Genomic DNA, 12,933 nt, shown 5'->3' on the forward strand with positions numbered 1-12,933 from the left:
TCCTCTTGATAGAGCTGTTATGGATATTGAATGAGATGATCTCTGTGAAGTTTTTTAGCACAATGCCTGTTATCTATTAAACATTCAAAAAAACAGTATTATTGTTATTGTGCTAGTCTAAGGGATCTTGACTGTTCATACCAATGAGTTTATGGATGTCTGCTCCTTATTCCTGATTTTCAGGGAACATCAAATTGATCTATTTATCAAACAAATAAGTAGATAGCCCTTCCTATGTGCCAGGCAACTGTTTGAAGTGCTTTACAAATATTAACTCATTTAGTCTTCGTAACAACTCTTTTGCTATTATTTCCACTAAGCAGATAAGGGAACTGAGGCCCAGAGAGGTTAATTGGCTTGCCCAAGGTCACATTGCTATGAAGTGCTAGAGCCAGGCTTTGCAGCCAGGCAGTGTGGCTCAGAGCTGCGGGGCCCAGAGTGTGGCTGAGGGTCTCTGTGTAAGGCGGTGTGCTGGGGTAGAAGAGGCTGACAGAATCCCTGCTCCTGCACCTGCCAGCCGCATGATGTTGGCAAGCTCACCTACACAGTCTAGCCTCAGAATCTCTGCAGAATGGGGATATTGCGCCTACTGCACTGGGGTGTTGTGAGGGTGAGCGATACTGAAAAGCTCTCAAGGCCTGGCACATGGTAATGGTCGCCATTTTTATTGTTGTCGCTTTTAGACTCAGGCAAATTAGGATTAGCATGGAGGTAGTCAGGGCATTGAAGACAAAGGAAATGCATCTGGTTTACGCCAAGGAAATAGCACCTAGAGAGGTGGGCTGCCAGCGTGGCCAGAGAGATAGCTGCCACCAAGGCCACTATCCTTGGGTGCTCCATCCCCACCTTCGCCAGTGAAGGAGCCACTCATTGGAGCAGGCTAGCCGGGGAGTTGGGAGACTCAGATTGTAGTCCCAGGCCTGTCTAAGAGTCTGCAGGACCCGGTGCAAGCATGTAACATTTCTGCACAAAAGAGTTAAACTATGATGCCCCTTCTGACGTCCAATTCTGTGACTGGGGTTTGTGGGCTTGTCGTTCTACTGAAGGTCTCAGGACCCTTGAAGAATACGACCTCCTCCTGGAGCCCTTTCCCAGGGTGGGAGGTGTATGGGGGAACTGACAAGGGTGCCTCTTGAGGGAGCTGGCCTTGGGGAGGAAGGAGGCTGGGCTGGGTGGGAGGCCCTGAGTCTAACCCCCGCCCCGGGTTTAATGAGCCCCAGAGCTCTGTGAGGGCTGCTTTTCACCACCTTTTATTTGGTCAGACAGGGGGCTCAATAAATCTTTAGTTCTGTGGACTCCCCTCGTGGAATTGTTGAGGGAGAAAGCTTTTTGCAAATGACTGGAAAGCCTGTTGCAAATATAAAGTGCTTATTTAGATGCAAACGAAAAATCCAAGGTGCCTGTGACTCATCTGGTACCTATTGTGCTCGCTGCAAAGACGCGGAGGCTTGCCTATGTGATGGGTGCCATTTGAGAGCCACTTAAAGAACTCCCTGGTGAATGAATTTGGTTGCATTATGCCCGGGCTCCTTGAGGAGGACTCTAATTCTCACTGCTCCGGATCGTGTCCTCCTCCTCTGACACTTTCTCAGCCCTCTCCCCAAGTTAGTTCTGACCCAGGATGCGGTGGGAGGGGTCTGACCAGCTGGGGAGGCAAGGAGCCAAGGGGGTGGTGGGGGCTTGTGCTCACCCACTCTGCTCTTAAAAAAGAAAAGGCGGCATTAATCCAAGCCTCCAGAGCTGTGCCTAAGAATCTAATGACAATAGTATTACTTGCTTTCAAAACTCCTTTTTATCATTTCCTTTTCTTTCCTATCTCTTACTACCCTGTTATTACAGACCAGGGCTTCATGACCAGAAAATGCTGAATCCATTTGGTCAAGTTTGTCAGACTGGTGACTAGCATTGTGTGAAGACCAAAGGTCTGCGTGAATGACTGCATTTTTAATGAATTGACCAGCTATTTGGCATCACATGAACAGAATTTAATGCTGTGTACTGCAAACTGCTGTGAAGGATAATGGAGACAGCTTTTCCAAGGCCAATTTTCGTTCCTAGAATAGGGAGGAGGCTCCATTTTGAGGTTTGGTGGGGGTTGGTTCATATAGACATACGAGCGGAGAAGGGAGCATCCTTCTCCACTGGGGTCTAGGGCCTGGCTTGGCCTCCAGTTTCAGGTTTCAGGTAGGTGAGTGCTATGCATTCCGCGAGTTTTCCTGAATAGGACAGAAGCCAATTCAAGGTTTATTCTTGTTGGTTGTGTCTTAAGTGCTGCAAGTAGAAGTGTGTATTAAGCATGGCTGCGGCCAGCAAAGTGGTGCTCTGCAAATTAGAAAAAGGCACCCTCTCTTGGTCGACTCAGGGCTTGGCAAAGGAAGCACTGGCTGAATTCTGTTCCCACACCCCAGTGTAGGGCACAATCCGCATGGCCTCACCCGCTAGCCCCATGTGTGTGATCTGTGTGGGTAGGGTATATAGACACACTCTCAAAGAGGATCGAGAGTAGGGTCAGGAAGTAGGAGGCTGGGAGGGGGCTATCCCAGAGCATCTCCTAGAAGCTGTCTTTATGCTGGTCTTCTCTCCCTCCTCCAAGGCTGATCTTCTCCCACTGGCCCACGTTCTTTCTGAAGGTGCGTATTTGTAATGTAAATATTGCCTACCCTCAGGCAGGAATCACTGAATTCAGTTTAACGTTCTTTGTTTAAGGCTCTGTAATAGGCGCAGGACTAGTATAAGAGTAGGAGGTGGTGGAAGTGATGATATTGCAAACCAGATGCCGTCCATTTCTTCTGTAAATAATATATTCCCCAAATCATGTACTAAATGTCCGGAAATCACACTAAAGACTTAGATGTTATAAGAGAAATTCTGTTCCCAGAGAGCTACATGTTATAAAATCCCTAACTATCCCTTTACTTTTTAACAGCTTTATCAACATATAATTCACATACCACACAATTCATCCATTTAAAGGGAAGGGTGCAAGTCAATATTTTTTGGTATATTTACAGAGTTCTATAACCATATCCCTTTATTTTTAAACACATTCTTTAATGGTATCAGTTCCAGCATTATGGACACGTTCTTTAATTTTCCTTCTCAGTTGGGTAGCCAATCAAATGATAAGTCAAAAGAGCATCCAACTGACTGGTTGGTTTGCAGTATCACTATAGGATAGGGTTTTCATGTGCATTCTTTGGTTATTGTTCAAAATTCTCATTTCAGCACATGAAAGGAAGTTTAGGGCTGCTGATATGGAGGGCACAGCCCTGGCTCATGTGAACATCAAATGTGGAGAATGGAGAGGACCGCTGTTAGGACCTGCAGCAACAGGCAGGCTGGAGATGCCTTGATGTAGTCACAGAGGAAGACTATGAGAGTTCAGGGGAGACTGAATTAAGCTGTACACATTTGGAAGGGCTTCATGGAAAAGGGGCAGGTGTGATAGGCCTTGGAGTAAGAAAGGAATATAGGGCAACCCAGATAGAGTGAGATTGAAAAGGTAGATGGAGGCTATATTGTGGAAAACTTTGAAACCTAGGCTGTGAAGGCAATTTTAATAATTATTCCACGGGCCAAAGAGACACTGAAGGCTTTTGAGTATGGCAATGGACATTCGGGCTTTACTTCTGGGGGAATAATTCTGAGAGTGGTGTGGAGGACCAGTAAGGAGGCTGTGGCAGAAGTCCAGGCAAGAGATCATAGGAGACTAAAATAGACAGGCACAATAAGAAATGAAAGATAGGGGCAAATTTGGAAAAAATTTCAAAAATGGCATCTATAAGTATTGGATGCTTTGATGTAGGAGATGAGGGAGAGAGAGGAGCCAAACAAAACTCAAGATTCCAGAAGAATGATGTTGCCAATAAGAGATCATCAAGTCAAGATGGTTTGGTGCTGTGATGGTTTGATGGCTTGGTTTTTAACATTTTGCCTTGTAGGAGCCTAGGGGATCTCCAGGCAGTTATGTGGTCTGGAACTTGGGAGAAATTAGGGGTGTAGCTGGAGATTTGAGGAGGCTTAGCACGAAGCCTGAGTTTATTAATTTGGAGTGAGACAGACATGAATTCAAATCCTGGCACTGCCCCATACTAGCTGTGTGACTTCGGGCAAGTTCCTTAATTACCCTAGGAAGCTGGACATGAAGATAATAATAGTAGCTGAGTTGTGGTGAAGACGAAATGAGTTAATGCATGTCAAAGCCTCAGCACAATGTGGAAAATTCTCAATAAATGGCAGATCTTATTTGGGGTCACCTGGTAGATCTATGGAGTGGATGGATGATATTACTGAGAGAAACTGTAGGAAGAGAAGAGGTGTAAGGGAAGGGAGCAGGGAGGGGACTCAGAGGAGGTAAGGTTGAAGGCTTTTGACTGGCGACAGAGGCCATAGGCTAGAAAGCGACTTCTTTTCCCCAGGGCTGTCAGCGGGCCTGCTGATGTCCGTGGGAGCCATGGCCAATCTAAGCCTGGGCAGGGGAAAGGGGAAGAGGAGAGAAAGCCAAAAGAGGGGAAGTGAGGAGCAGAGGGACCCAGAGCCAGGACAGTGCCGTCTTAGGGAGAGAAAGCCATGTTACTCAGGTGGAACATGCACAGAGTCGAGTCAAAATCACAGAAATCCACTCCAGCAACCAAAAAGCAATTCTAAAAAACATCATTCTTTACTTGTTTCCTTTAAACTCTGTGAAGGAAATAAATAAATAGATCATAGCCATACTTCCTAAAATTGCCTTTCTCCCCCATCCACTTCTCTCCTCTCTCCCTCCTTGCAAATTCTCCCAAGCTTTTCTCTCTCCTTTCTCTCTCCTACCTTTCCTCCCTCCCTTTGCCAAAAACAAACAAAATAATGACAGGAAATCTCCTTCCCAACCATCTCACCTTTCTGCCATGCCCCCCTCCCCCTTTCTGCCAGTTAGGAATCACAAAAGCCCTGAAGGATGGTGGAAGAACAAAACTGAACCCTCTTTAGGGACCTGGGGGAAAGGAAAGCCTATAGGATAATTATTTCTCTCCTGCCACAGAGGTTTCTTCTCACCTGCAAACCATAGTTTAAAAGAAAGAGAGGAAAGAAAGTGTCTCAGTGGTAAGTTCTATTTGGCAGTGACCCCGGAGTCCTCAAATGCAAAGCCTTTGCCTCAAATACAGCAGATGTAGCTGCCCGAGGCTGGTTTCCCTCACGACCTGGTCTAGGCCACCTCTCCGCTAAGCCTGGAAGGGGAAGCCCAGCCCTACCTGTCGATGCTGATGGCACAGAGGTTCAGGATGCTGGCTGTACACATCATGACATCCAGGGTGACGAAAACATCGCAGCAAACTCGGCTGAAATTCCAGACTCCGCCTGTCACCTGGGCGTCAGAGACAAGGATGTTAGCGTTTCCCCAGTGAAGGGACAAGCCAATCAATTCTACTGCCTTCCCTAGGCTGCCCCATACAGAGGCTGACACGCCCTCCCTGTTGGATACATCATTGTTACCAAGGGCAGACACACAACCAGGGAGTCCCAAGCTGCCTAAGACTGGTCACCCAGCAGAGGACAAACTCACAGAATGTTAGAACGTTAGTGCTGGAAGGCATCTTCCAAATCAGTCCAGTGTTTTTGAAAGCGTGGTCCATGGTTAAAGACGTAGATTTCTGAATCCTTCCCTAGACCTACTGAGGCAGAATCTCTGGATCTGGGTGCCCATGAATCTTCATTTTTAAATAAAACAACCCCATCACCCCAAGGTTTGAGAATCACTGATCTAGTTCAAACTCAGGAGGCGAGTAAAGCTCATCGTGGGTAAGTGATATGCCCAGAGATGCCCAGCTGGTGGTAAAAGAGCCCAGGTGACCGCCAGAATTGTGCACTGCACCAGGCCTGCCTCTCTGAACCCTCCACCCGGTGGAGAGCTCAGCACATACCCAGGAAATAAGCTGAGAACACATTTTTCATACAACAACTCCAAAATGAACATCTATCTGCTCTGGTTTTCAAGCTTGGAAGCACCCCGGAACAACATCTACAAGAGCCTGTGTAAAATGAGTGTGAGCCACTGGGCCTGCCTGCAACACCCCGGTCCTAATCAGCAAGAGGTGGGGAGAAAGGCTGGGTCCAGGAAAGGACCTGGATCCTCTTTACTGCTCACAGAATCAGTGAGGATGCTTCTGACCTCATGCATTTACATGTGTGTTCCAAGCTCCATAATTTCCTCTGAGTAACATCTATAAAAAGTCAGCAATTTAGGTAATTGAATTTATATTCTAGCACATTTCTATTGTATTTAAAAATTTTTTCCCATAACCTAATTGAGCCAGAGAGATGTGTCAGGGAGACCATCACTTTCAGAAGGTCCACAAACGCCCCACTTGGGCCCTGGGCTTTTGTGCGTTGCCAGCTTCCCACCCGTGGGGCTGCGTTCTTGGGGACCGTGGTTCTCAAGGAGAAACCTGTGAAACTCTGTGCCCTGGCTATGGCTGGGTGTTTGTGATACTCCTACTGGGCCGGCCCAATGGCTACTTAAGAGGAAGGGGAGTAAAAAATAGGTACAGTAGCCTCTGAAGTAGCTTCTCAAGTTAAAAAACAGGTGTTGTCCAAATAGTGCGCAAAATAGTGCTGCTCCTCGTCTAGTTGTTCTCATCCAAGATTCTTGTTATATGATCAGCCCGCTTTACTATTCTTTCCTGATTTATCCTTAGCACCAAAGCAAGGCTCTGAAAGGCTCTGTCTCCTTCCCCTTCCCTAATCTCTTCTTTTCCTTTGGATTTATTTTCTTTTCAGCATCCCAATTTATTCCTATATATGGTCATCTCCAGACTCTATTCTGAGAAACTCTGACTGAAGATATTTTGCTTAAAAGCAACAATGAAAAGTTCAAACTAGCGATGAAATCATTACTTTTGTTCATTTGGTTGTGGATTTACTTTCTCTCTTTTAGTTCAACCATTTGGCTCTCTATATAAATAAAGGCCGAATATGAATTTATAGGAATTCTGAGAGTGAAAAGCTTTTTAAAAGGGAGATGTATAGTCATAATAACACAATGATTTAAGGGATCCAGGAGAATAAAAGATGGTTTTGCTCAGTACACAGGAGAGTTGTATGCTGTAAAAGCTTCCTGCAGAAGTTGAGTTTTGCATACTAAATCTCATTTTGACGTAGGTCTACTGTGTAATTTATGTCTTAAACCACTTTTTTTTTTGCAAAATTTTGAGTGCCTGTTTGTGTATGTGTGTTGGGGAGGCAGTGTAGGTGAGAGAGGGTAGTTAGAACAACAGCAAACTCCAGTGCTTGATGGGTGTTTGTTTGTTCCTTCATTCGTTCATAAAGCAAGTACTTGTGAAGCCCCTAATACTTAGTTCATAGAAGGAGGGTATGTTATGTGTTTTAAGAGGTTTTTAATAAGTATACTTCAGGTCCTGTCCTTGAAGAACTTATAAGAACTGGAGAAGCAAGGCATTCTTCAATAAAACAACTAGAGATCATCATGAGATCCTAATATTGTTAATACAAACTGACATTTATTGAGAACTTACTCTACATGGGTCTCTGACCCACATGACCCATTCCAGCAATTTCTATAACTTTGAAACTTCAGATTCTGAAAACTGAATTTGTTTTTTATTGTATTTGCTCTTAAAGCTTTTTGAGGACCCTTACTTGATAGGAGTAAATTATACAATCACTTGATAGGAGATTAAATGACTGTTACTTAATCAGCTAGGAGCAGGGACATTTACATCTTTGCTGCTGCATCCTGGCTCCTAGAGCAGTGCCCGGCATGCAGATATATTCTGAAAGAATGAATGGTCTCTGGCATAATCTGTATTAATACTGATAGCTAACATTTATCAAGCGCTTACTAAGTCTTGACGTTCTGCAGAGCACTTTACGTACATGGCGTCTATTGTTGGTTATAATCCTATGAGAGAGGACTACTCTTATCTTCATTGCAGAGAAAGAAACTAAAGCTTAGAGGGGTTCAGCACCTTGCCCAAGGTGGCACAACTAGTAGAAGCAGACAGGACATTGGAATGTAAGTTGTTACCCGCTCTGCTCTAGGGAAGTGTCAAGCAAGGAGAGGGCAGCTGTTGGAAAGGGATGGAAATGGGTGGACACAAGGGAAAAGGAGAAAACCAGCTGCTCATCAAGATTGTGTGACAGATGCATCATCTCCCTTCTAGGGAATGAGACACCCTCCTTCTGATTGCCTCTATCCCAGGGTTGCAAAAAGCACAGTGCAACGTAGTGGTGGCTGCTGACTTTGGAGCCTTGTGGAAGGACCCACCTGGCAGGTTTCTTGGGTACTTTGCTTCTTTAGCCGCCAATGGCCAAAGCCCTCAAGCTGTCCTCTGGCTTCCCGGCCCCACCGTGCCACCCCATTCTGGCTATCCCATCTTCCTGTCTCCAATTCTGCCGTCAAAATTCCCATTCTCTCTTTGATTTCAGCTAAGTGTCAAGGAGAAAACAATCTGATTAGCTGATTAAGGTAATTCCCACTAAGGTGCCATCACTCAGCCTTCCGTGGAGTTTACTCATTAAAATCAGTCTCTAATTGGCAGGATGTGTAATGGAAATACTTTTTTTTTTTTTACTGGAGTCCTCCACACCAAGTCAATAACAGTTAGTGATCAATAAAGACCAGTGAGGACCAAGAACTGAGCTAAGTAACTCTCACACATTATCTCATAGCAACCCGAGGAGGTAAGTATTATTTTCAATTTATAGATAAATAAATGGAAACTGAGAGGGGTTGAGTAATTTGACTAAGGACACATAGCTAGGAAAAGGAGCTGGAATTTCAAACCCTTAATATTAACGATTACTCTCTTTTACCTCTCAAAGGTCAGCACCTTGACACGCCACTTCTGGGAAATGTAGCATTTCACTTCGGTCTAATATCATGGGAGGAAGGAGAGTTGGCATTTGTCCCTCCATCCACCCATATATCCAGTATTTACTGAGTGCCCATTATATGCCTGATACTTTGCTTGGGTGGGTGTTCTGAAATGAATTAGACCTGTTTTTGTCACCAGGGCCTCAGAACATAGTGTGCACGTGTAAGGGGGAGTAATGTGTGAATGGCTGTGGGCGCACCGAGAGCCCAGGAGATAGACACTAAGAAAATAACTATGATTCAATGCGATACACGCTGACAGTGCGACAAGTACAAGGTGTTGGGAGAACATGAAAGGTGAAGTGATTTTTGAAATTAGAGAAGGAAAAAAGCAAAAAAAAAAAAAATCTGATTGATTTAAGGCTCTTTAGAGACATGAGTCTACCTTTCTCCTAAGTTCTAATGAATAACTCACTTCAGAATTATACAGCAGCCAGGTGGTGTTACTCTCACTTGCTAATGAATATAACTGACTCCCTTTGGCAATACAGAAGGTGGGAGTAAGCAAGAAGAGTGTCTTCAGGTACTGAAGTTGGCTATTGATTTTCAACAGACACAGCCTGAGGCAGCATTTCCCAAATTTACTGATTATAAGGCAGCATTTCCCAAATCACCCGAGGCTCTTGTTAAACAAAATGATTCTCAGGCCCCACTCAGAATAATAAGCCCCTCCAGTGATTCTTACTGCCCAGGAGGTTTGGGAAACTCTGGCCAGGGGGGTGCGGGGGTCATGACATTATCTTCAGAAATGATTGTCCCTAAACAGGGCTCCTTAAGCATGCTTTGTCCCATGGATCCCTTTGGCCTCATGGTCCCCTTTTCAGAAGAATGTTTTAAAATGTATAAAATAAAATACAATGAATAACAAAGGATACCAATTATATTGAAATCTAGTCACTAAAGTATTTTAAATATACATGCTTCTTTAATAATGCATTAAATGACAGGACCTAGCAGCAGGTCCAAAATTCCTGTAATTGAAAAGTGCTGATGAGTGTAAATGGTGCCTGTAACAACCATAATGCGATTTGAAAATATAAATATCTGTGTTTTCTCCTGGCGACACTAAGGATTTCTCCTGCTGTAGGTTGATGCCTACATTCATAACTGAAGGAGTGCTAAATTTTAGCTTAGTAAAAATAAAGAAGTAATTTTATTTACATCCGAGTTGATGGACTCCCCAGATTAAGAACTCCTGCTCTAAGGAATGGATTTTTAGTTGTTTTGGGGAGATAGCCAAAGGGCAAAGATGGAATTACTTCTCTAATTAGCCTCTTCATTCCATTTTTGTTTGCCACATTTGAAATCTTTTTTTTTCTTTTTTTGCAGGAGGGGGTTGCTGTTGGACAAGATAGGGGATTCACTTCCTTGAATCCCAACTTTTCCATCTGTGAAAGGGGAGTCTTACAGATTAGTGGTTCCTCAATGGCAGTTGGTACCAGGTGGCCAGCTGATGGTACAAATCACTTGGCGTGGTAGTGGGGCTGGAGCTGGGGGCTGGTCACAATTATTATAGACTCCCAGGGCCAGCCCAGGAAGTTCCACTTTGGTAGATTTGGGGTAGACTCAACTGTGTGTATTTTGAACGAGCAGCTCCCTGTGATGAAAGGTTAGCTCAGAACCGCTCAAAGTTTAGTTGCATAAGAGTCACGGAGGAGCCTATTTTAAAAGCAGGCTCTTATTTTTAATAATCAGTATCATTACAAGGCGAAAGGCTCCTCTCTCCCCAAACAGTGCTGCTTTTTCCTGACCTTGATCACTCTTTTGGTGGGAGTTTCTCTGCCTGAACGCCCCCTGCTCTTGTTTGCTTGTCTGCTTTACTTAATCCTTGAGTCTTTTTTCCTGTCCATACTGGGACTCAAGTACTCAGAGTTTAGTATTCCAAATGTTTCCCTGGCTGCTCCTGCTGCCTTGCTGCCCTGATATAAGTGCATTAAACATCACAAAAGGTGCTTAACCAAGTGGAACAAAATGAGATGTTTGTGCTTGGAGAGGGAGCTCCAGACAGACTGCAGCTTCTAAAGCAGGAAATTAAAAACTTGAGAAGCAATGAGACACAGAACTATTTGGTATGGCACAGAAAAGAGTTTTTGAGAAAATGCTGCAAACTGGATTAAAGAGACAGCCAGGCCAGGGCCCTCTGGAATATAATCTGCTCTGAGGTCCCCTGCGTGGTTTTTGTCCTGAACTTCTCTGCTAGGTCTGAGGATAGAGAAACCTGAAGAGCGTCAGTGACTGGCCCCGGCTGGTCCCCCTGTATATACCGCCCAAGCCCAGGCTCCTGGGTGCCTTAACGATGAGAATGGTACCAGTGAAAACCACTGTGCTGTGTACTTGCTGACTGTCCTCTTCCCTCTTTCCGGTAGTCCTTGGATTCCACTGGGAATCCATGAGAGTCCTGAGCAAATCTTTGATGCGTTCCATGGAAGGAACACATAACCTCTGCTAAACCAACCCTTCTACGCAGTGATTAGTTCAGAGAAAATCATGTGCCAAAAGTTAGTCCAGTCAAAGTACATCCTGACGCTTCTAGAAATTCTGGGACATGGCCCTTCTCTCTTGCTGTGAATGGTGTGGTGTGCACATGTGAAGCCTATAGCTTACCCTTTGACTGTGGATAAGGCCAATATATGGAAGAAGGCAGAGCTGAAAGAATTGTAGAGAGATGGAGCTGGAGCCCTATTCCAACTGTGCCTGCAGCCCACCCTTCTACAGGACTTTTAAAGCTCTTAGAGTGAGAGCCAATGCATTCTTTTTATTGTTTAAGTTCATTGGAGTTAAGTTTTCATTTGCATACAACTGAAAGTGTCTTAACTGAGATATTTATAGATCACACTTTTTAGTTATCAAAGAACTTTCTAGTTGATGACAGTTGAGCCTAACATCAATCCTGTGAGTTTGGGAATGTGTAGTTGTCGCCTCCATTTTATTCACTTAATTCCAGGTCTTCTGACTCCCAGTTCTGAGTCTTTCTCATAGCACAGCTCTGTGATGGAATGACATTCTTCCCAGTGAATCCCAGCAGAGACACAGTGTTATGTGACATTTTACTGCCTACCTCACAGCGATTCCTCACCCCCACATCTTCTTTTTTAATAAAACCCACATTTTCACTTTTCTTTTCTATCTCCCTTTGTAGCTAAAGGTGGCCTTATGATCCACTTCTGGACAATTAGACTTAAGTGAAGTCCCTTAGGGAGATACCTTGAGCCACTCCAGGGAAAGGGTTTTTTTTTCCTTTTCTTTCCTGCTGTCCCCACCCATCTTACTTTTTAATAAAACCATGATGCTGGGGGCTATGGCAGCCATCTTGTGAGTAACAAGAGGAAGTAAGCCAGCTTGCCAAGGATGGTGAACAGGAAGGATGGATGAAACCTGGTCCTTGATGACACCGTGGGGCAACCTAATCAACAACTGCCTTCCTTCAGAATTCTGGTTATGTGAGAAAAGTGACTCCTATTTGTTTAAGCCATAGTTAGTCAAATTTTCCGTGCTTACAGCCAAAACATTCTTAACACATATATATTGGTGTCTGGAAAAATGAGCCAATTTTTCCTTCGAAGGAAGGTGTCTGGCCAATATGAGCCAATATTCCCTTCACAGAAGACGGATGTATTGAAATCAAAGCACAGGAAGCTCTGAATTTGGCAGCTAATTTGGCCTGCACATGGTGTTCTTCTCATGTTTGCCCTCTCCTCCTGGGGTCCTGATCATACAGCAGTCTCTGTGGTCAACACTACTTCGTTTCCTCTTTTCAAAGGGTTCTTAGGTTTAATAATGTAATTACTAGACTAGCTACTCAGACTGCACCATCATTAGGACAAGTTAGTGAGAGTAACAATTTGCTCTTCCTGAAACACATGGATTTATATATTCACAGTCCCTTTAAGAGCTCAAAGTGCTCTTTTCTCTCACTAAGGTACCCCATCTGCTTCTGAGGCCCATGCAAACAGGCAGGCATTTAAGACTAAGAAAAGTATATACTGGGGTGGGATAAGAGGACTTGGTCCTTTGGACTAGAACTTTCTAATATCTTAACTGGTCATCAGTTAATGATGACT

General features: G+C 44.4%; 1 protein-coding gene across 2 annotated transcripts in view; it reads right to left on the bottom strand.

Annotated features, from left to right (window-relative positions):
* DRD3 (dopamine receptor D3) overlaps window positions 1-12,933 on the bottom strand; it is a 34,123-nt gene that overhangs the window by 18,604 nt on the left and 2,586 nt on the right. For both annotated transcript variants that reach the window (XM_058555534.1, XM_058555533.1), the window contains exon 2: window positions 5,232-5,344. In XM_058555534.1, coding sequence (XP_058411517.1) covers window positions 5,232-5,344 — 113 coding nt within the window. The remainder of the gene's footprint in view (window positions 1-5,231; window positions 5,345-12,933) is intronic.

This window comes from Diceros bicornis, chromosome 15 (assembly GCF_020826845.1).
Source record: "Diceros bicornis minor isolate mBicDic1 chromosome 15, mDicBic1.mat.cur, whole genome shotgun sequence".
Classification (NCBI taxonomy): Eukaryota; Metazoa; Chordata; class Mammalia; order Perissodactyla; family Rhinocerotidae; genus Diceros; species Diceros bicornis.